At 48.4% G+C, this 20,289-nt stretch overlaps 2 protein-coding genes across 12 annotated transcripts in view; both read left to right on the top strand.

Moving 5' to 3' along the window:
- LOC148516927 (uncharacterized) overlaps positions 1-694 on the top strand; it is a 60,195-nt gene extending 59,501 nt beyond the window's left edge. For all 3 annotated transcript variants that reach the window (XM_088479391.1, XM_088479392.1, XM_088479393.1), the window contains exon 15: positions 225-694. In XM_088479391.1, coding sequence (XP_088335517.1) covers positions 225-373 — 149 coding nt within the window. In that variant the 3' untranslated portion in view covers positions 374-694. The remainder of the gene's footprint in view (positions 1-224) is intronic.
- A 14,757-nt stretch (positions 695-15,451) lies between these two features.
- LOC148516925 (homeobox protein NOBOX-like) overlaps positions 15,452-20,289 on the top strand; it is a 44,852-nt gene continuing 40,014 nt past the window's right edge. For 6 of the 9 annotated variants that reach the window (XM_088479413.1, XM_088479420.1, XM_088479419.1 and 3 more), the window contains exon 1: positions 15,454-15,603. In XM_088479413.1, the coding sequence (XP_088335539.1) occupies positions 15,552-15,603 (52 nt within the window). In that variant the 5' untranslated portion in view covers positions 15,454-15,551. Of the gene's footprint in view, positions 15,604-20,289 lie in introns of all 9 variants that reach the window. The other 3 variants (XM_088479415.1, XM_088479414.1, XM_088479418.1) reach the window with 3 other exon arrangements.

Genomic DNA, 20,289 nt, shown 5'->3' with positions numbered 1-20,289 from the left:
ATGATTTATGGCTGACCGTGTGAGCGACTGGTCGTCGTCATGCTTTCTTGGTGATGGACCTATTTTTATGTGGAGGCCTAGGCCCCATGGTTAATCTGGCCCTGCCACGAAATCACTTCTAGGAAAAATGTGGTAAAGTAATAAGGTGGTAAAATCGCTACATATCAGACTGACTGTTACATGATTGCACGACTCGTAGGCTAATTCGCCATGTCTCTTTGCAGGATGGTCACATGGCCAACGGCTCTCAGATAAGCAGTTTGGGTGGTTTCCGATTTCTCACGTCCAATTCATCAGCCGAAACGCCTGCATCCGGAACATACAAGAAGATAAAAGGCTACAGAGCGCTCGGGCCAAGCTCCATCCAAAATAACCGCAATCTCCGCATGGCGGCCGCTGCCTAATCTGCTCAGTCTCCGCTGTCTGATGCTTTCCTGCTCCTGTCCCTGATTGCTAATCTATTACGGTTTACACCCATCAGCTTCTCCTCCTGGCGCAGTCTCCTCCTCTCTCCGTTCTGGCGACTATTTAAAAAAAAAAAAAAAAGGTGGAAGTAATTTAAGTGACTTTTTTTCAGAATGGTCGACGGCTCTATGTAAATGCATCTGTATCATTAACGTGACCCGAGCGCTGGTGATTTCTCTCTCACAGATAGATGTATTTATATTTTTAATAAAAGAACAAATTTTCTAGACTACTTTTTTATTACTACTCACCAAAAACATTCCAGGGATGACCCGCAAACCAACAAAAAGTCACTTACAAGTTACTGACCCCTCATTATATAAGCTCTGTCCCCCCAAAGCCATAAAGAGCATCTAGAGGAAGGAGATAAAAGGGTTTATAAGCATTTGTGTGATTCCTGAGTATGACGTAATAATAACATACGGAAGATGGTCAAGTTTTGCTGACTGATTACTGAGATGGTCAGTAAATTTACTTACAGCTGATAACGTGACACAAATACATGCGAAATGTAAAACCGAAGCCTCATATGTTACTAAAGGGGTAACCGCCCGTCCTCTATTGGTTATTTTGTAATGTTAGGACATGGTCTCATTATTATTGTATCCAGGTCAGGGATCGCCTCAATGACGTTATACAAAAGAATATTGGACTCGCCTACAATGCGCTGCTCTCTGCCTGGACAGCTCTAGAGCCGAGGAGGAAATAGAGACTTTGGTTTAACATTTTTGGATACAATTTGCCCATATATAAGAGCAGACCTGTACGCTATTCTGATATTTACGCAGCTGAGCAATTACCTGTCAGCTGCACACACGTCACGGTCGCAATGCACACGACACGCCAAGGTACCTTCGCGAGGCCGCTCACAATGAGGGATCTTTGCAAAGTGATTTACAGTTGGGGAGCGTTTGGGGGGGGGGGGTAACCAGGTGTGGCGGCAAAAAAGGCAGGCATGTCCCGGCTGTTTTCTGGGCGCGCTGTACCTTGCGTCTGCGATCCTGTACACAGATAAAGTGGTTCCGATGTCTCATTTCAGACGGCCATTTTGCATGATGACCGGGCCACTGCGGTGGGCGATTATCGGATGACCTGCGATGGCGGTTGCGTATTTGTAAGCACTTAGTTGGATCGTCAAAGCTGCCATTGGGCGTCTCTATTTATTTTCAGCCGGTTACACCATTAGCATATTTCCGCACAGCAGCTGCACGAGGGATCGGAGCTACAAATGCATTAGCGCACATCTCTGAATGAGGCCCATAGACGGTAAAAAAAATCTTGCACCATTTGTAACAGGTTTGTCCCTTAGAAAAATCACAACCAAAGTAACCGTATGCGCGATAAGACGTGAGGAAAGGCCAGAGGTCAGGGCCAGAGGTGAAGAACAGGTTCTTTAACCAAAACCAGCGATCAGTGCAGTCAGGAACAGACCAAGTGAAAAAGAGACTGGGGTATATCTACTAAAGTGGAGATGTTGCCCATAGCAACCAATCAGATTCTACTTGTTTATCTAGCACCTTCTAAATCATCTAACAAGCAGGTGCCTAGACTGTCACCCTGCATCCAGAATCTATGCAGCACTGCCGCCTGCAGCGTCCTTAGGACGCTTCTGATGGTCACACCGCTGCCCTACTGCTCGCCGGAGCATCCTCAGGATGCTCCGGGCATTGCTGTAATCACTGGTGATTGTGGCCCCGCCCCCATGTGACATCACACGGAGGGGGCATGGCCTAAACCAGGCCCGCAAATAATGTTATATTTATCAAAATGGCCCTCGGCAGAATAAAGGCTCCCCAACCTTGTTCTAGAAGATAATAGCTAGAATTTGGTTGCTATGGGCAACATCTCCACTTCTAAAAACCCTGCACTTTAGTAAATACAGTATACTCCAAAACCTTAAATTTATGCCAGAAACGGCAACACAGGATGAAAATTTCACAGCAATGATGGAATACTGAAAGTGCACCGTCCTCAGGTATGTCATTCTGTTGCACTATTTTTTAACACTTGGGGGGTATTCAATTTGGAGCGAAAAGTCCGTGCTGGACTTAAGTATCGCAGAAAATAGAGAATTTTTGGGAAATCTTCCTGGGACCCCCTAAAGATGTCCAGACATGGGGGATCACTATGGGTACCCCAGTTTTGGCTGCTGAAGGGAAGTCGGGTTTTTAAATAGCCGCGGCAGGTGCAAGAAGAGCATTTAGGAATTTTATTTGGGAAAAATAACTATGGCCATCAAATTTGGGGTACATGAAAATGGGTGCAAACATATTTTTAAGTCCCTAAAAGTATTTTTAAAAATTCTTCAAAAATGCACCTGCCGCAATGAAGAAAACACCTGCCGCATACTTGGGAACCCCTCTTGAATGAATTTCGGTACTTTAGAAGTCTGTTCCCCCTTTTTTTTTTTTTACCCCAAAATTAAGCTTCATTTTTTGGGGTGTCCCGATTTTTTTTTTTTTAAACTTTTTTTTGACACAGATCATTTTTAGGGGACATTCCCAGGGGAACAGGCTATTTTTTTTTTTTTTTTTAAGCCTGCACCCCTAAACCCCAAATATGCACTTTTTATCCCCGTTATTTTACAAAGACTTTTCGCACTGTCGAAAAGGCTTTGAAATTGAATACGGAGATAATTAAAATAGGCGAAAATTACGTTTTTTTGCTACCAAATTGAATACTGCCCTTAGGGCGGTATCCAATTAGCCCTGAACATAGTTCAGGCGCTAATGGATAGTCGCGATTGGTGGAAAAAAGGAGATTATCCCTATTTTTCTCTGGGTTTTTTTTTCACCCTATCCTATTTCAGTAGAAATAATAGGATAATTCTCCCGAAAACACATAGGACCCGTGATAAGCTCGTGCACCTATGTGTTTTCAGCATTTTAGGTGTTGATAAAATGGCACTTATCGTGGACTATTTTCGGGACACATTAGGTCCGGATAAATATCCACGATAAGTACCAGCGTCGAGCAGCACTTTGCGGCTATTAGGATAGCCCTGCCGCGATCAATTAGCAGCGTTAATAACTTTAATAGCAAATGAATACACCTTATATTCCAATTATGGGGTCAATCCAATTAGCCACGAAAAGTGCGAGTTGCGTTAAAACGCCGGCAACGGCACCTCATCTCGCACCCCTCGCGGCCAGCTCCGAGCCCGAATTGCTCTGTGCCTTATGGGGCCGTGAGCACTTTTGTGCGAGTTCGGGCTGCCGTAAAGTGCGGGTATTCCTGCGATTACTTGCACCCGCGAGATCATCGCAGCTATTTGGATCGAGCCCAATGTAGGTGACGTGTCCTTCAGAACATGATACGATGCAGATTAATGACACCACTTACCAGTCAGATACCGATTCATGTGTTGTGAGTAATAACAGGTTACTGGTGGATACAAAATAAAAAGTCATTATCGCTGTTTACAACGCTGAAATGTCAGCGACCCAATTACATCATTTATTACTGTGTCGGCTTCAAAACAAGCAGAGACAAAAAGCAATTGTAACAGTGAAATGAGGTAACCGATGAGTAACACTGATCAATGTGATGTGCGACATTTGTACACCGATGTGCGACTAAATCTGTGTAAAGGAGCGACCGCAGCTTCTAAAAAAATTCTAAAACTAATTCCTGTGCAGTTAAGTCTCCGCCCAGCGGCTCTAGGACAGTGAGTGGCGTTTCGCCGCGTCTGCGATGTGAATAAGATGCAATGTGTTTAGAAAAAGACGGCACACTGCACTTCAATCCCGCTAGGCGTCTCGCTCCGTATGGTGTGTAAAGGCTAGGTATGAGGACACATCTGTGTGGATATATGAAAGGGCATTATCTCCGTGCCCGTAGTAACCCTAGACAGCACCTCACTGCACCCCGTGACCCGGTACTTTTGACTGGCGCTTCTCAAATGTTTTCTTGGAGGGACAAAATGCCCCCTTATTTTGGTGCCTATGGCTGCAGTGCATGCTGGGGGGGCACAGTTCTGCCACCATGCACTGATGGTGGAAACTGCACATACAGAACTACAAGTCCCATGGGAACCGGCTCCCGGCAGCAGGCGTGATGTAATACACTGTGATGCTGCCAGGAGATGGTCTGGTCGGGGCAATGTCCGGGACAGTGTGGGGGGCCCCTGGGTGACCGCCCCATCTGGCCCTGCTTTCAAGTACATAAGTATAGAATGTCCCTAAAAGGTTTCTGTCTCTGACCCCTAAGGTCTCTGTGTTAAGGATGGACATCGGAAGCCCGCCATGAAATACTGGCTGGGCTTCCACCATCAATGTGATGGTAACGGACTACCCCATCAAAAGAATTTGATTAAAAAAAAAAAACCATAATGCGACCTGTGGCCATTCTCTATGTTAAACCGCTCAATTAATCTTTATTTTAATATCAAATGGCAAAAACACGGCATTCACAAGAAAAACATTGAAGGGGTTAAACCATTGAAATTCAATGTCCATCCCTACTCTGTGTAACATGTCAGTCTTAGCGCCAATTTAGACACACCTTGCCTCTACCTGACTTTGCACGGTTGGGGCGTACATAAGCAGGCCTGTCCCACACCTGATGACATCGGCAGGCCTGTCCCACACTTGATGACATCGGCAGGCCTGTCCCACACCTGATGACATCAGCATATATCAAATGACAAATCTGAAGAACAGGTGTGCCATGCGGCATGGTGACGTCTTAAAGTGGGTACGCACTGAATGGATATACAGTATCTGCAGATAAGGTTATCTGCAGATATATCTGCAAACGATGGTCGTTCATATACACTGAGGGTCCCGCTGGCCGGGGGCGGGTCGACCCCCCTCCCTGCTGCTGCATGTGTATGGGCTATCGGCTGATCGCCCGTACACACACTTGTCGATGGACAGATCTGTCTGCAGATATATTGGGCATCGGCTGTGCAGCACAGCCAATGCGATATGTCTGTGAATGACGTCGTCCACTGACATATCGCTGGTACACACTGGCCGACGGGCACCAGATATATTGGCTGATCAATTAATATATCTGTCAGTGTGTACCCAGCTTTAGTGATGCTATTCTGACCACTGGCCTAAGATTGTTGCCTGTCTGATCGTTTAGCCACCACCCACTTCCAACAGCGCCCGTCTCTGGCCATCCCTGTCTGCCCATTTCTCCAAACGTCATTGTGTCCCCTGAACAGAATGAGGAAAGCTTAATATATAACCAAACTCTGTAATTTAATCCAGGGATGGAATAAAATATAGAATGCACAAGCCAAGAGCTTATCGGTCACCGGTCACTGCTGGGAGTCTCTCGAGCAGCCAGAGAAGTTATTCCCCCATTGTACTGTAACTTCAGGACTCAGTAGAGCTAGGTGGCAGCAGGAGTTTGTTAGGTAAATTGGCTCCAGCCCCACTTTATGGTTTTGTTGGTGCCCTGGTCATTTTGTGTATGTTGCCTTCAAAGTTTTCCTTTAGTACAGACAAAGACGACTTAATAAAAGGTGAAAGTGTTCCACAGATTTGTTTTCGCGTCCAAAGCACAGTCATGGTAGGGAAAATAATTTCAACACAGACCTAGGAACCGGGAACAAACTGTAGATATTTAGTAAATCAACCCCATAGACCACTCATCCACATAAAAGCAGCAATAACAAGACTGCCATCTGCTGGCTGTAGGCTTGTATTACACAGCTTACTAGCAGAGAGAACTTATAGGAAAACAGTAACTGCTCTACGTAATAATAAAATACTGAACATTCCAAAGTGCTATGACAAGTTATTATTACAATGCTGTTTTTGAATGTGATTGGTAAAGATGTTTTACATGTAGCGTAGACTCCTACCCTCCAACATGACCGCTTCCATCAGGTATAAAGGTGCATACACACGGGACCATCTGTACCACCAATGACATGAAAGATAGCGCTCAGTGAAGTCATCCTGCCACATCTCTGAACATGCAAAGTTGACGATATCGTCCAGATTGGCCTGCGTCTACGGACGATCATAGATATCATTATCGTTCATGCGGGAACGCGCATCGTTGGTCGTTCACTGCATAAAAATGAACGATATGTCCGTGTGTACGCACCTTCAAATGCTTTGCTCCTGGACTTCCCTCCTATTTTATGATTGCAGTCACCTGTGTTGCAGTAGATACGGTAATTGATGAGACAGGTGTTTAAACACAGGTGGCTGCAATCATACATTAAGAGGGAAGCCCAGGAGCAGAGCATGTTGTTGCGGGTGGAAGGGGTCCTGTTGGAGGGTCTGATTGTATAGAGATACTGCCAGTAGTAAGACTGTATTACAGACACCATGGGTGACCGTCGTGCTACAATCAGATGTTTGTGCCATCTCAATACATTAAATTCAGTTACATTTAAAGTGCAAGTAACAGAGTAACAGACACTGATCTATAGCAAATCTCATTTAGTTTAACCAGCTGCTGTCTACGTTTATTGTTCTCCTGCATCCAGTTCCATTAAGACCAGTGGCTTCTCTATTATGGGAGCAGTGGTGAGTCCAGGGGGAACCACACCGCACACCTTGCACCCATTCAATGGCCTCACCTGCTGCACCGCCTCGGAAGAAATCGATGGGAAAATGATGCCGGCGCCACCATCCCGGAGATAAGTGCAATAGAGGACTCACCGGTGAAATGGCACCAGCACCATTTTACCTGGTACAGTGCACAAGTCGCCACGAGGAGTGGGAGGCTTATTCCACTTACATGGGGCCCCTCGTCTCCTAAAATGCCCCTGATTAAGACACCATAACCCTTGGAGGAAAAAAAAAAACCACAACAACATTCTTTACCAACAAGTCACAGAACGCGACGTCACTCCCGGGGGGCCGGAGACGGAGGAGGAGATCCGTTCTGCACAGAATGGATCTCCTCTATTGCAGACGGGGGATGCAGCGCATGGCACGGACACGTGGGATGCGGCCGTGGCTGTCAGTTAAGGCCCAGGTGGGTGCAGTTGCATCCCAGGTGACCGCGCCCAGTAAGTGGTCAATAGAATACCTGGCTGCCAAATAGGTCCTTGAGGTGAGAGGCAGAACACTACTGGTGTAAAATAAATGGACACGACAGCAGCTCTACCTTGGAAGGAAATAAAGTTACTTCTTGTGGAACCCCAGCCATTCACTCCAGCTCAGCTCAGCGACTTTGTATTATTAGACATGTTGCAATTCTGGCTAGAGGAGCTATCAGTCTAGCATGATGGGCCTGCCATCCTGTCTCTACTCAGAATGAGGTCACACTAGCATGGGCCTGCCATCCTGTCTCTACTCAGAATGAGGTCACACCAGCATGGGCCTGCCATCCTGTCTCTACTCAGAATGAGGTCACACTAGCATGGGCCTGCCATCCTGTCTCTACTCAGAATGAGGTCACACCAGCATGAGCCTGCCATCCTGTCTCTACTCAGAATGAGGTCACACTAGCATGGGCCTGCCATCCTGTCTCTACTCAGAATGAGGTCACACCAGCATGGGCCTGCCATCCTGTCTCTACTCAGAATGAGGTCACACTAGCATGGGCCTGCCATCCTGTCTCTACTAAGTCACACCAGCATGGGCCTGCCATCCTGTCTCTACTCAGAATGAGGTCACACCAGCATGGGCCTGCCATCCTGTCTCTACTCAGAATGAGGTCACACCAGCATGGGCCTGCCATCCTGTCTCTACTCAGAATGAGGTCACACTAGCATGGGTCTGCCATCCTGTCTCTACTCAGTCACTCCAGCATGGGCCTGCCATCCTGTCTCTACTCAGAATGTGGTCACACCAGCATGGGCCTGCCATCCTGTCTCTACTCAGAATGAGGTCACACCAGCATGGGCCTGCCATCCTGTCTCTACTCAGAATGAGGTCACACTAGCATGGGCCTGCCATCCTGTCTCTACTCAGAATGAGGTCACACCAGCATGGGCCTGCCATCCTGTCTCTACTCAGAATGAGGTCACACTAGCATGGGCCTGCCATCCTGTCTCTACTCAGAATGAGGTCACACCAGCATGAGCCTGCCATCCTGTCTCTACTCAGAATGAGGTCACACTAGCATGGGCCTGCCATCCTGTCTCTACTCAGAATGAGGTCACACCAGCATGGGCCTGCCATCCTGTCTCTACTCAGAATGAGGTCACACTAGCATGGGCCTGCCATCCTGTCTCTACTAAGTCACACCAGCATGGGCCTGCCATCCTGTCTCTACTCAGAATGAGGTCACACCAGCATGGGCCTGCCATCCTGTCTCTACTCAGAATGAGGTCACACCAGCATGGGCCTGCCATCCTGTCTCTACTCAGAATGAGGTCACACTAGCATGGGTCTGCCATCCTGTCTCTACTCAGTCACTCCAGCATGGGCCTGCCATCCTGTCTCTACTCAGAATGTGGTCACACCAGCATGGGCCTGCCATCCTGTCTCTACTCAGAATGAGGTCACACCAGCATGGGCCTGCCATCCTGTCTCTACTCAGAATGTGGTCACACCAGCATGGGCCTGCCATCCTGTCTCTATTCAGAATGAGGTCACACCAGCATGGGTCTGCCATCCTGTCTCTGCTCAGAATGAGGTCACACCAGCATGGCCCTGCCATCCTGTCTCTACTCACAATGAGGTCACACCAGCATGGGCCTGCCATCCTGTCTCTACTCAGAATGAGGTCACACCAGCATGGGCCTGCCATTCTGTCTCTACTCAGAATGAGGTCACACCAGCATGGGCCTGCCATCCTGTCTCTACTCAGAATGAGGTCACACCAGCATGGGCCTGCTATCCTGTCTCAACTCAGAATGAGGTCACACCAGCATGGGCCTGCCATCCTGTCTCTACTCAGAATGAGGTCACACCAGCATGGGCCTGCCATCCTGTCTCTACTCAGAATGAGGTCAACCCAGCATGGGCCTGCCATCCTGTCTCTACTCAGTCACACCAGCATGGGCCTGCCATCCTGCCTCTACTCAGATGAGGTCACACCAGCATGGGCCTGCCATCCGGTCTCTACTCAGAATGAGGTCACACCAGCATGGGCCTGCTATCCTGTCTCTACTCAGAATGAGGTCACACCAGCATGGGCCTGCCATCCTGTCTCTACTCAGAATGAGGTCACACCAGCATGGGCCTGCCATCCTGTCTCTACTCAGAATGAGGTCAACCCAGCATGGGCCTGCCATCCTGTCTCTACTCAGTCACACCAGCATGGGCCTGCCATCCTGCCTCTACTCAGAATGAGGTCACACCAGCATGGGCCTGCCATCCTGTCTCTACTCAGAATGAGGTCACACCAGCATGGGCCTGCCATCTTGTCTCTACTCAGAATGAGGTCACACCAGCATGGGCCTGCCATCCTGTCTCTACTCAGAATGAGGTCACACCAGCATGGGCCTGCCATCCAGTCTCTACTCAGAATGAGGTCACACCAACATGGGCCTGCCATCCTGCCTCTACTCAGTCACACCAGCATGGGCCTGCCATCCTGTCTCTACTCAGTCACACCAGCATGGGCCTGCCATCCTCTCTCCTCAGTCACAGCAGCATGGGCCTGCCATCCTGCCTCTACTGAGTCACACCAGCATGGGCCTGCCATCCTCTCTACTCAGTCACACCAGCATGAGCCTGCCATACTGTCTCTACTCAGACACACCAGCATGGGACTGCCATCCTCTCTACTCAGTCACACCAGCATGGGCCTGCCATCCTGCCTCTACTCAGTCACACCAGCATGGGCCTGCCGTCCTGTCTCTACTCAGTCACACCAGCATGGGCCTGCCGTCCTGTCTCTACTTAGTCACACCAGCATGGGCCTGCCATCCTCTCTACTCAGTCACACCAGCTTCCCCCTCACAGGGGCCTATTTATCATTAATATATGCAGCATATTTCCTGTAAACACCCACAAATATTTAGTATCCTCCAGGTGTATTAGGACTTCTGACAGCAGCCACAACCCCCGGGGGATTCTATGGGTGATGCTGCTGCAATGCTATTGGACTTACCAAGCTTTGGAATGCAAATCTGGAGATGCTGTTGTGCTGCTGTAGCCTATGGGCCACACTTCCTACAATACCAGGAGAGGGTTCCCCCTGCCATGTGCCGGGAGTGGAGTGACCACGTCAGCAGTCACTTCACTCCTGTGCTGGGGATCCTGTGCATGTGCGGTCTACCGACCACGCATGCGCCATGGCCAGTGCCGGGGAACAGATTTGCGATGTGTAGCCTATAGTACAGGGCACCGCAGGGCAGGGGGCGCTGTTTGGACCTGTCAATTTTCCTGTTTATTATCATTCTCACTTGTGGCTTCCTCTTCTTTTATCCCCGACATCTCCTGGCCTCCCCTATCTCTTCCCTGGCCCTTCCCCATGAGGCCATGGCCCTCTCTCAGGTGCACTATATTATGTCCCTATTTATCCCCAGCATCTCCTGGTCTCCCCTATCTCTTCCCTGGCCCTTCCCCATGAGGCCATGGCCCTCTCTCAGGTGCACTATATTATGTCCCTATTTATCCCAAGCATCTCCTGGCCTACCCTATCTCTTCCCTGGCCCTTCCCCATGAGGCCATGGCCCTCTCTCAGGTGCACTATATTATGTCCCTATTTATCCCCGGCATCTCCTGGCCTCCCCTATCTCTTCCCTGGCCCTTCCCCATGAGGCCATGGCCCCCATGAAGCCACGGCCCTCTCTCAGGTGCGCTCTCTTATGTCTCTATTTATCCCCGGCATCTCCTGGCCTCCCCTATCTCTTCCCTGGCCCTTCCCCATGAGGCCATGGCCCTCTCAGGTGCACTATATTATGTCCCTATTTATACCCAGCATCTCCTGGCCTCCCCTATCTCTTCCCTGGCCCTTCCCCATGAGGCCATGGCCCTCTCTCAGGTGCACTATATTATGTCCCTATTTATCCCCGGTATCTCCCGGCCTCCCCTATCTCTTCCCTGGCCCTTCCCCATGAGGCCATGGCCCTCTCTCAGGTGCACTATATTATGTCCCTATTTATCCTCGGCATCTCTCGGCCTCCCCTATCTCTTCCCTGGCCCTTCCCCATGAGGCCATGGCCCTCTCTCAGGTGCACTATATTATATCCCTATTTATCCCCGGCATCTCCCGGCCTCCCCTATCTCTTCCCTGGCCCTTCCCCATGAGGCCATGGCCCTCTCTCAGGCGCACTATATTATGTCCCTATTTATCCCCGGCATCCCCTATCTCTTCCCTGGCCCTTCCACATGAAGCCATGGCCCTCTCTCAGGTGCACAATATTATGTCCCTATTTATCCCCAGCATCTCCCGGCCTCCCCTATGTCTTCCCTGGCCCTTCCCCATGAGGCCATGGACCTCTCTCAGGTGCACTATATTATGTCCCTATTTATCCCCAGCATCTCCCGGCCTCCCCTATCTCTTCCCTGGCCCTTCCCCATGAGGTCATGGCCCTCTCTCAGGTGCACTATATTATGTATCTATTTATCCCCAGCATCTCCCGGCCTCCCCTATCTCTTCCCTGGCTCTTCCCCATGAGGCCATGGCCCTCTCTCAGGTGCACTATATTATGTCCCTATTTATCCCCTGCATCTCCTGGCCTCCCCTATCTCTTCCCTGGCCCTTCCCCATGAGGCCATGTCCCTATTTATCCCCAGCATCTCCTGGCCTCCCCTATCTCTTCCCTGGCCCTTCCCCATGAGGCCATGGCCCTCTCTCAGGTGCGCTCTCTTATGTCTCTATTTATCCCCGGCATCTCCTGGCCTCCCCTATCTCTTCCCTGGCCCTTCCCCATGAGGCCATGGCCCTCTCTCAAGTGCGCTCTCTTATGTCTCTATTTATCCCCGGCATCTCCTGGCCTCCCCTATCTCTTCCCTGGCCCTTCCCCATGAGGCCATGGCCCTCTCAGGTGCACTATATTATGTCCCTATTTATACCCAGCATCTCCTGGCCTCCCCTATCTCTTCCCTGGCCCTTCCCCATGAGGCCATGTCCCTATTTATCCCCAGCATCTCCTGGCCTCCCCTATCTCTTCCCTGGCCCTTCCCCATGAGGCCATAGCCCTCTCTCAGGTGCACTATATTATGTCCCTATTTATCCCCAGCATCTCCTGCCTCCCCTATCTCTTCCCTGGCCCTTCTATATTATGTCCCTATTTATCCCCAGCATCTCCTGGCCTCCCCTATCTCTTCCCTGGCCCTTCCCCATGAGGCCATGGCCCTATCTCTTCCCTGGCCCTTCCCCATGAGGTCATGGCCCTCTCTCAGGTGCACTATATTATGTCCCTATTTATCCCCAGCATCTCCTGGCCTCCCCTATCTCTTCCCTGGCCCTTCCCCATGAGGCCATGGCCCTCTCTCAGGTGCACTATATTATGTCCCTATTTATCCCAAGCATCTCCTGGCCTCCCCTATCTCTTCCCTGGCCCTTCCCCATGAGGCCATGGCCCTCTCTCAGGTGCACTATATTATGTCCCTATTTATCCCCAGCATCTCCTGGCCTCCCCTATCTCTTCCCTGGCCCTTCCCCATGAGGCCATGGCTCTCTCTCAGGTGCACTATATTATGTCCCTATTTATCCCCAGCATCTCCTGGCCTCCCCTATCTCTTCCCTGGCCCTTCCCCATGAGGCCATGGCCCTCTCTCAGGTGCACTATATTATTTCCCTATTTATCCCCAGCATCTCCTGGCCTCTCCTATCTCTTCCCTGGCCCTTCCCCATGAGGCCATGGCCCTCTCTCAGGTGCACTATATTATGTCCCTATTTATCCCCAGCATCTCCTGGCCTCCCCTATCTCTTTCCTGGCCCTTCCCTATGATGCCATGGTCCTTTTTCAGGTGCTTTATGTCCCTATTTCATAAATAGGGGGTGCGTCAATGCTCTTTCCGACACAGGGCACCAAAAAGTCTAGTTACAACTCTGGGCTTATGCCATCTCATTCCGGAACTTGATAAATCTGACAGAATCGCATCCTCTATAGAAGCCTAAGCGGGTTGCAGTGGGCATTGCAAGAGGGGCACTACTACTGGGGGCAGTGCATAGGGGCACTACAACAGGGGACAGTGCATAAGGGGCAATACTACAGGAGGCACTGCATAAGGGACACAACTACAGTGGGCATTGCAAGGGGGGCACTACTGCTTGGGGCATTGCATACAGGTCACTGCTACTGTGGGCACTAAGGTGCATATGGAATCGAATGTTCACAGAGAGACGAGAAATGGAGGCGGTTGAACATGACACCATCATTTTTCATTTACCATAACCACTTTTTCAGAGCACACACATACTAGGGGAGGGGCTCCGTTTTTCATCTTGCCCTTGGCTCCAAATACCCTTGTCACGCCACTGATTAGGGGTCCATTTATCATTGTGGCTTAATACCCGAAAAGACCCATTTTCAGGGGGGTAACGGCGAATATTAAGTTTCCCCCAGATGCATGAAGGAGGGACCACAGCAGATCTCTCCGATACCGGCTGTGATCCCTCCATTGCCTCTGGCAGCCGCATCCCCCCATGAGTTTCTATGACGGACGCGATGCTGCCAAACTTACCAATTTCCGGAATGCTATAATTTCCGAATATTGTCCCCCGCAGCTCCCGCCATCTGAAGATGGGCTACATATTGTATAACTGGCCGGCGGAGGGTGTCCCTTTCGGAGCCCGTTTCCCTGCATGTGCCGGATGGTACATCCCGGTGATATGATCGCATTTCGCAATGTGATTGTGGGCGGTGATGTCCAGATCGCATTGCCAACAAGATAATTAATACATGAGTCTGTTAGCACATAGCAACAATTCATACGTTTAGACAGAAACTGCTGTCATTTTATGACTTGATAAATAAGCCCCTAAACTACTTCAATATCAAAACTGGGAAATTTATGAAAACAAAACCGTGGGCAACGTCTAAGCCATGTATAAGCCACCATGGGCAACGTCTAAGCCATGTATAAGCCACCATGGGAAACATCTAAGCCATGTATAAGCCACCATGGGCAACGTCTAAGCCATGTATAAACAACCATGGGCAACGTCTAAGCCATGTATAAGCCACCATGGGCAATGTCTAAGCCACCATGGGCAACGTCTAAGCCATCTATAAGCCACCATGGGCAACGTCTAAGCCATGTATAAGCCACCATGGGCAATGTCTAAGTCATGTATAAGCCACCATGGGCAACGTCTAAGCCATCTATAAGCCACCATGGGCAACGTCTAAGCCATGTATAAGCCACCATGGACAACGTCTAAGCCATGTATAAGCCACCATGGGCAACGTCTAAGCCATGTATAAGCCACCATGGGCAATGTCTAAGCCATGTATAAGCCACCATGGTATAAATGGTGCAAAGTCATAACAAAAACACAGCATACAACTGAAACCAGCATTTGTGTAAAATTCACCTTTATTATAAGGCTTTATACTGTACTTTATATTTAGATCTTCATTGTACACAAAACATTGAGTAACTGAAAGGTTTATAAACCAATGTGACCTATTTAGCAGCACTGACAACAAATAAAGGAGACTTTAAAAATAAACATCTAGGTCTAATTTTAACTTGTTTGTTGATACGCAACCATCAGACCAGCTACATGTGCGCAGTAACCACAGTATAACATAGAGAAGACTGACCAGCTATTAGTACCATAGCAATATAGGAGAATTATTAGCTTATAATTGGCAGAAGGCAGCCTCCTTTATTATTAGGGGGTTTGCAGTTACATATTGCTGCACTATCAGCAGCTGATATAGCTTCCACTTGACCTCACACGTAATACAGCTAATTAGGGTCCTTCCCCAGCTGAGCAGCTCATTAGGAGACCCTGCTGGACCAAACCATTTGCAGTGGGAGCAGGGGGTTAACAAAACCAAAAAAACAAATCGATATTAATATATTAATGTCCTATCGTTATACTTCCATATAGCCATGACTGATAGAAACACACAGCATTACATGTCCTACACTAAGAAGTTACTGATACCCATAGAGGCTGTGAGGAGAAGACCTGACCCCCGGGAGAGAGAGTGGCGCCGTCCGCTGAACTTCTGCAAAGTAGCAAAAAAGGGAGTAAAATAAAGCAAAAAGCGGAAAGGACGGAGCCTGGGAGCAGCGGAGACCGCAGGAGCCATGGACGGAGGAGAAACCCCTGGGAAGGGGGAGAGAAGCTCCTGCCCTCTGGGTAACACTTTACATTAATGTCTAATTACCAGCAATAATAACCCTGCTGGAGCCGCGGTCATTGAGGAGATAAGAGTAATAAGAGGCTAATTATATAATAATAGCCCAATAAGGGAGAGCCCAGCAAAGCTCTGCACGTTCTCTCATTACGCCTAATACTGTGTGAGAGGGGATAATGACTCCCATTTATTCATGTCTGCAAAATGCAATTAATGAGCCTCAGAAGAAGGTTTCTGGGGTTGTTACAGACGTAATTGTACCAAATGCAGCACTTTGCAGACTGGCTGCCAGCCTATGGGATCCTCTGAGCTGACACAGAGATGGTGCTTACAGCATAGCTCCTGTCCTGGTTATTATGTGCTACATTCCTCTGCACTGCTGTCCCAGCATATCTCCCTGTCCTGGTTATTCTGTGCTACATTCCTCTGCACTGCTGTCCCAGCATATCTCCCTGTCCTGGTTATTATGTGCTACATTCCTCTGCACTGCTGTCCCAGCATAGCTCCTGTCCTGGTTATTATGTGCTACATTCCTCTGCACTGCTGTCCCAGCATATCTCCCTGTCCTGGTTATTCTGTGCTACATTCCTCTGCACTGCTGTCCCAGCATATCTCCCTGTCCTGGTTATTATGTGCTACATTCCTCTGCACTGCTGTCCCAACATAGCTCCCTGTCCTGGTTATTATGTGCTACATTCCTCTGCACTGCTGTCCCAGCATAGCTCCCTGTCCTGGTTATTATGTGCTACATTCCTCTGCACTGCTGTCCCAGCATAGCTCCCTGTCCTGGTTATTATGTGCTACATTCCTCTGCACTGCTGTCCCAGCATAGCTCCCTGTCCTGGTTATTATGTGCTACATTCCTCTGCACTGCTGTCCCAGCATATCTCCCTGTCCTGGTTATTCTGTGCTACATTCCTCTGCACTGCTGTCCCAGCATATCTCCCTGTCCTGGTTATTATGTGCTACATTCCTCTGCACTGCTGTCCCAGCATAGCTCCTGTCCTGGTTATTATGTGCTACATTCCTCTGCACTGCTGTCCCAGCATATCTCCCTGTCCTGGTTATTCTGTGCTACATTCCTCTGCACTGCTGTCCCAGCATATCTCCCTGTCCTGGTTATTATGTGCTACATTCCTCTGCACTGCTGTCCCAGCATAGCTCCTGTCCTGGTTATTATGTGCTACATTCCTCTGCACTGCTGTCCCAGCATATCTCCCTGTCCTGGTTATTCTGTGCTACATTCCTCTGCACTGCTGTCCCAGCATATCTCCCTGTCCTGGTTATTATGTGCTACATTCCTCTGCACTGCTGTCCCAACATAGCTCCCTGTCCTGGTTATTATGTGCTACATTCCTCTGCACTGCTGTCCCAGCATAGCTCTCTGTCCTGGTTATTATGTGCTACATTCCTCTGCACTGCTGTCCCAGCATAGCTCCCTGTCCTGGTTATTATGTGCTACATTCCTCTGCACTGCTGTCCCAACATAGCTCCCTGTCCTGGTTATTATGTGCTACATTCCTCTGCACTGCTGTCCCAGCATAGCTCCCTGTCCTGGTTATTATGTGCTACATTCCTCTGCACTGCTGTCCCAGCATAGCTCCCTGTCCTGGTTATTATGTGCTACGTTCCTCTGCACTGCTGTCCCAGCATAGCTCCTGTCCTGGTTATTATGTGCTACATTCCTCTGCACTGCTGTCCCAGCATAGCTCCCTGTCCTGGTTATTATGTGCTACATTCCTCTGCACTGCTGTCCCAGCATAGCTCCCTGTCCTGGTTATTATGTGCTACGTTCCTCTGCACTGCTGTCCCAGCATAGCTCCCTGTCCTGGTTATTATGTGCTACGTTCCTCTGCACTGCTGTCCCAGCATAGCTCCCTGTCCTGGTTATTATGTGCTACATTCCTCTGCACTGCTGTCCCAGCATAGCTCCCTGTCCTGGTTATTATGTGCTACATTCCTCTGCACTGCTGTCCCAGCATAGCTCCCTGTCCTGGTTATTATGTGCTACATTCCTCTGCACTGCTGTCCCAGCATAGCTCCCTGTCCTGGTTATTATGTGCTACGTTCCTCTGCACTGCTGTCCCAGCATAGCTCCCTGTCCTGGTTATTATGTGCTACGTTCCTCTGCACTGCTGTCCCAGCATAGCTCCCTGTCCTGGTTATTATGTGCTACGTTCCTCTGCACTGCTGTCCCAGCATAGCTCCCTGTCCTGGTTATTATGTGCTACGTTCCTCTGCACTGCTGTCCCAGCATAGCTCCCTGTCCTGGTTATTATGTGCTACGTTCCTCTGCACTGCTGTCCCAGCATAGCTCCCTGTCCTGGTTATTATGTGCTACATTCCTCTGCACTGCTGTCCCAGCATAGCTCCCTGTCCTGGTTATTATGTGCTACATTCCTCTGCACTGCTGTCCCAGCATAGCTCCCTGTCCTGGTTATTATGTGCTACATTCCTCTGCACTGCTGTCCCAGCATATCTCCCTGTCCTGGTTATTATGTGCTACATTCCTCTGCACTGCTGTCCCAGCATAGCTCCTGTCCTGGTTATTATGTGCTACATTCCTCTGCACTGCTGTCCCAGCATATCTCCCTGTCCTGGTTATTATGTGCTACATTCCTCTGCACTGCTGTCCCAGCATAGCTCCCTGTCCTGGTTATTATGTGCTACATTCCTCTGCACTGCTGTCCCAGCATATCTCACTGTCCTGGTTATTATGTGCTACATTCCTCTGCACTGCTGTCCCAGCATAGCTCCTGTCCTGGTTATTATGTGCTACATTCCTCTGCACTGCTGTCCCAGCATAGCTCCCTGTCCTGGTTATTATGTGCTACATTCCTCTGCACTGCTGTCCCAGCATAGCTCCTGTCCTGGTTATTATGTGCTACATTCCTCTGCACTGCTGTCCCAGCATAGCTCCCTGTCCTGGTTATTATGTGCTACATTCCTCTGCACTGCTGTCCCAGCATAGCTCCCTGTCCTGGTTATTATGTGCTACATTCCTCTGCACTGCTGTCCCAGCATAGCTCTTGTCCTGGTTATTATGTGCTACATTCCTCTGCACTGCTGTCCCAGCATATCTCCCTGTCCTGGTTATTATGTGCTACATTCCTCTGCGCTGCTGTCCCAGCTTACAGTGGGCTGTATTCAGACGAGCAATTTCAAGTATGAAAACTATATCATAAGTATATAGTAGTGATCAGGAGAGCGATGGAGATTAGGGTATAAAAACTGCAGAGCATCACTCCTTCTGATGTAAAGGAAAGTATATTTAGAAACATATAATACAATTCATGGTTTTTCCTGCACTCGTTTATCACGAGTGCAGGGGAAACAAAATAAATAAATAAATAAATATATATATATATATAAATATAATATTGCATGTGAGGCCCTTAGAGGCTTCAATCATCCTCACGAGAAATTACTTCCTGTGGTCAACGTTTCAATGACAGCATTTTTGTCGCAGGGCGCGCTGCCTACCGCTGGTCCCGCCGGAGGGCACGCTCTTGATGACTACACCCAAGTGCACTAGTCACCATGGTCACAGGCAATGTGACTGTAAGGGGCATATTTACTAAAGTGAGAGTTTTGAGAAGTAGAGATGTTACCCATAGCAGCCAATCGGATTCTACTTATTATCTTCTAGAAGGTGCTAGTTAAATATTAAGTAGAATCTGATTGGTTGCTATGGGCAATATCTCCACTTCTAAAAACTGTCACTTTGGGAACGCGCATCGTTGGTCATTCATTGCATAAGAATATACAATATGAACAATATCGTTATCATTCATAGACATTGTACCGTGTGTACGCACCTTAAGTTATAATAATTATTTAAAAGTACAGCAATATGAAAACACCCACCAATGGGTGTATTAGAAGCATAGTAAACATGTATAAAAAGAGGTCTGGTAATGTGTGTGTGTGTGTGTGTGTATGTGTGTGTATGTATATATATATATAATTTGCAATTTTTGGCTTATCTATCATTGTGTGTGTGTGTGTGTGTATATATATATATATAATTTGCAATTTTTGGCTTATCTATCATTGTGTGTGTGTGTGTTTCATTGTTATATTTCCTTAAAAACTATTAGAGGCCCGAAACTTCGGATTATTAGACCGGCTGCTTAAGTGGGTTTATTTGTTGTTATGAGACCAGTAGAGCGCCGTTCTTCTGCATACTTTACTTTTTTAACAAGCACCCCAGCAAATTGTTTTAAGGTGTATATAGGAGTGCCGACCCATCAGGAATATATATATATATATATATATATATATATAATATATTTTAGTCAATTGTCCAGTAAATTAATGGTCAGTGGAATCCTTATGTTTAGGGGGATGTTGTATGTAGAAGATGTCTCATAATAGTTTTTATGTTACATTATTACTATGTATATACTTTTAAAATACATTTTTGGTTTAGACGCAGTGGTTCCCATACTCTGTGCCTCAGGTCGGTGTTCCAGTACCAAATAAAATGATTTGCAGTCAGTGTGATTGGCAGACATTAGCGCTGGTTTTGCCTATCAAAAAAATAAGTGGACAAAAAGAAGCGCAGTCCTGCACGCCACCACATAACTGAGCCTAAAGCCACGTATCCATTTGCCGATTAAAATTAGCGATTTAACGATATCGTTATCGTTCAATCGCTCATTAATCGGGCATGAAAATGTCGAAAA

Source organism: Taudactylus pleione, unplaced genomic scaffold, assembly GCF_031769625.1.
Source record: "Taudactylus pleione unplaced genomic scaffold, aTauple2 ptg000231l, whole genome shotgun sequence".
In the NCBI taxonomy this organism is placed as follows: domain Eukaryota; kingdom Metazoa; phylum Chordata; class Amphibia; order Anura; family Myobatrachidae; genus Taudactylus; species Taudactylus pleione.
Note: the sequence above shows the minus strand (reverse complement) of the source record. Positions and strands in the feature narration are given on the sequence as shown.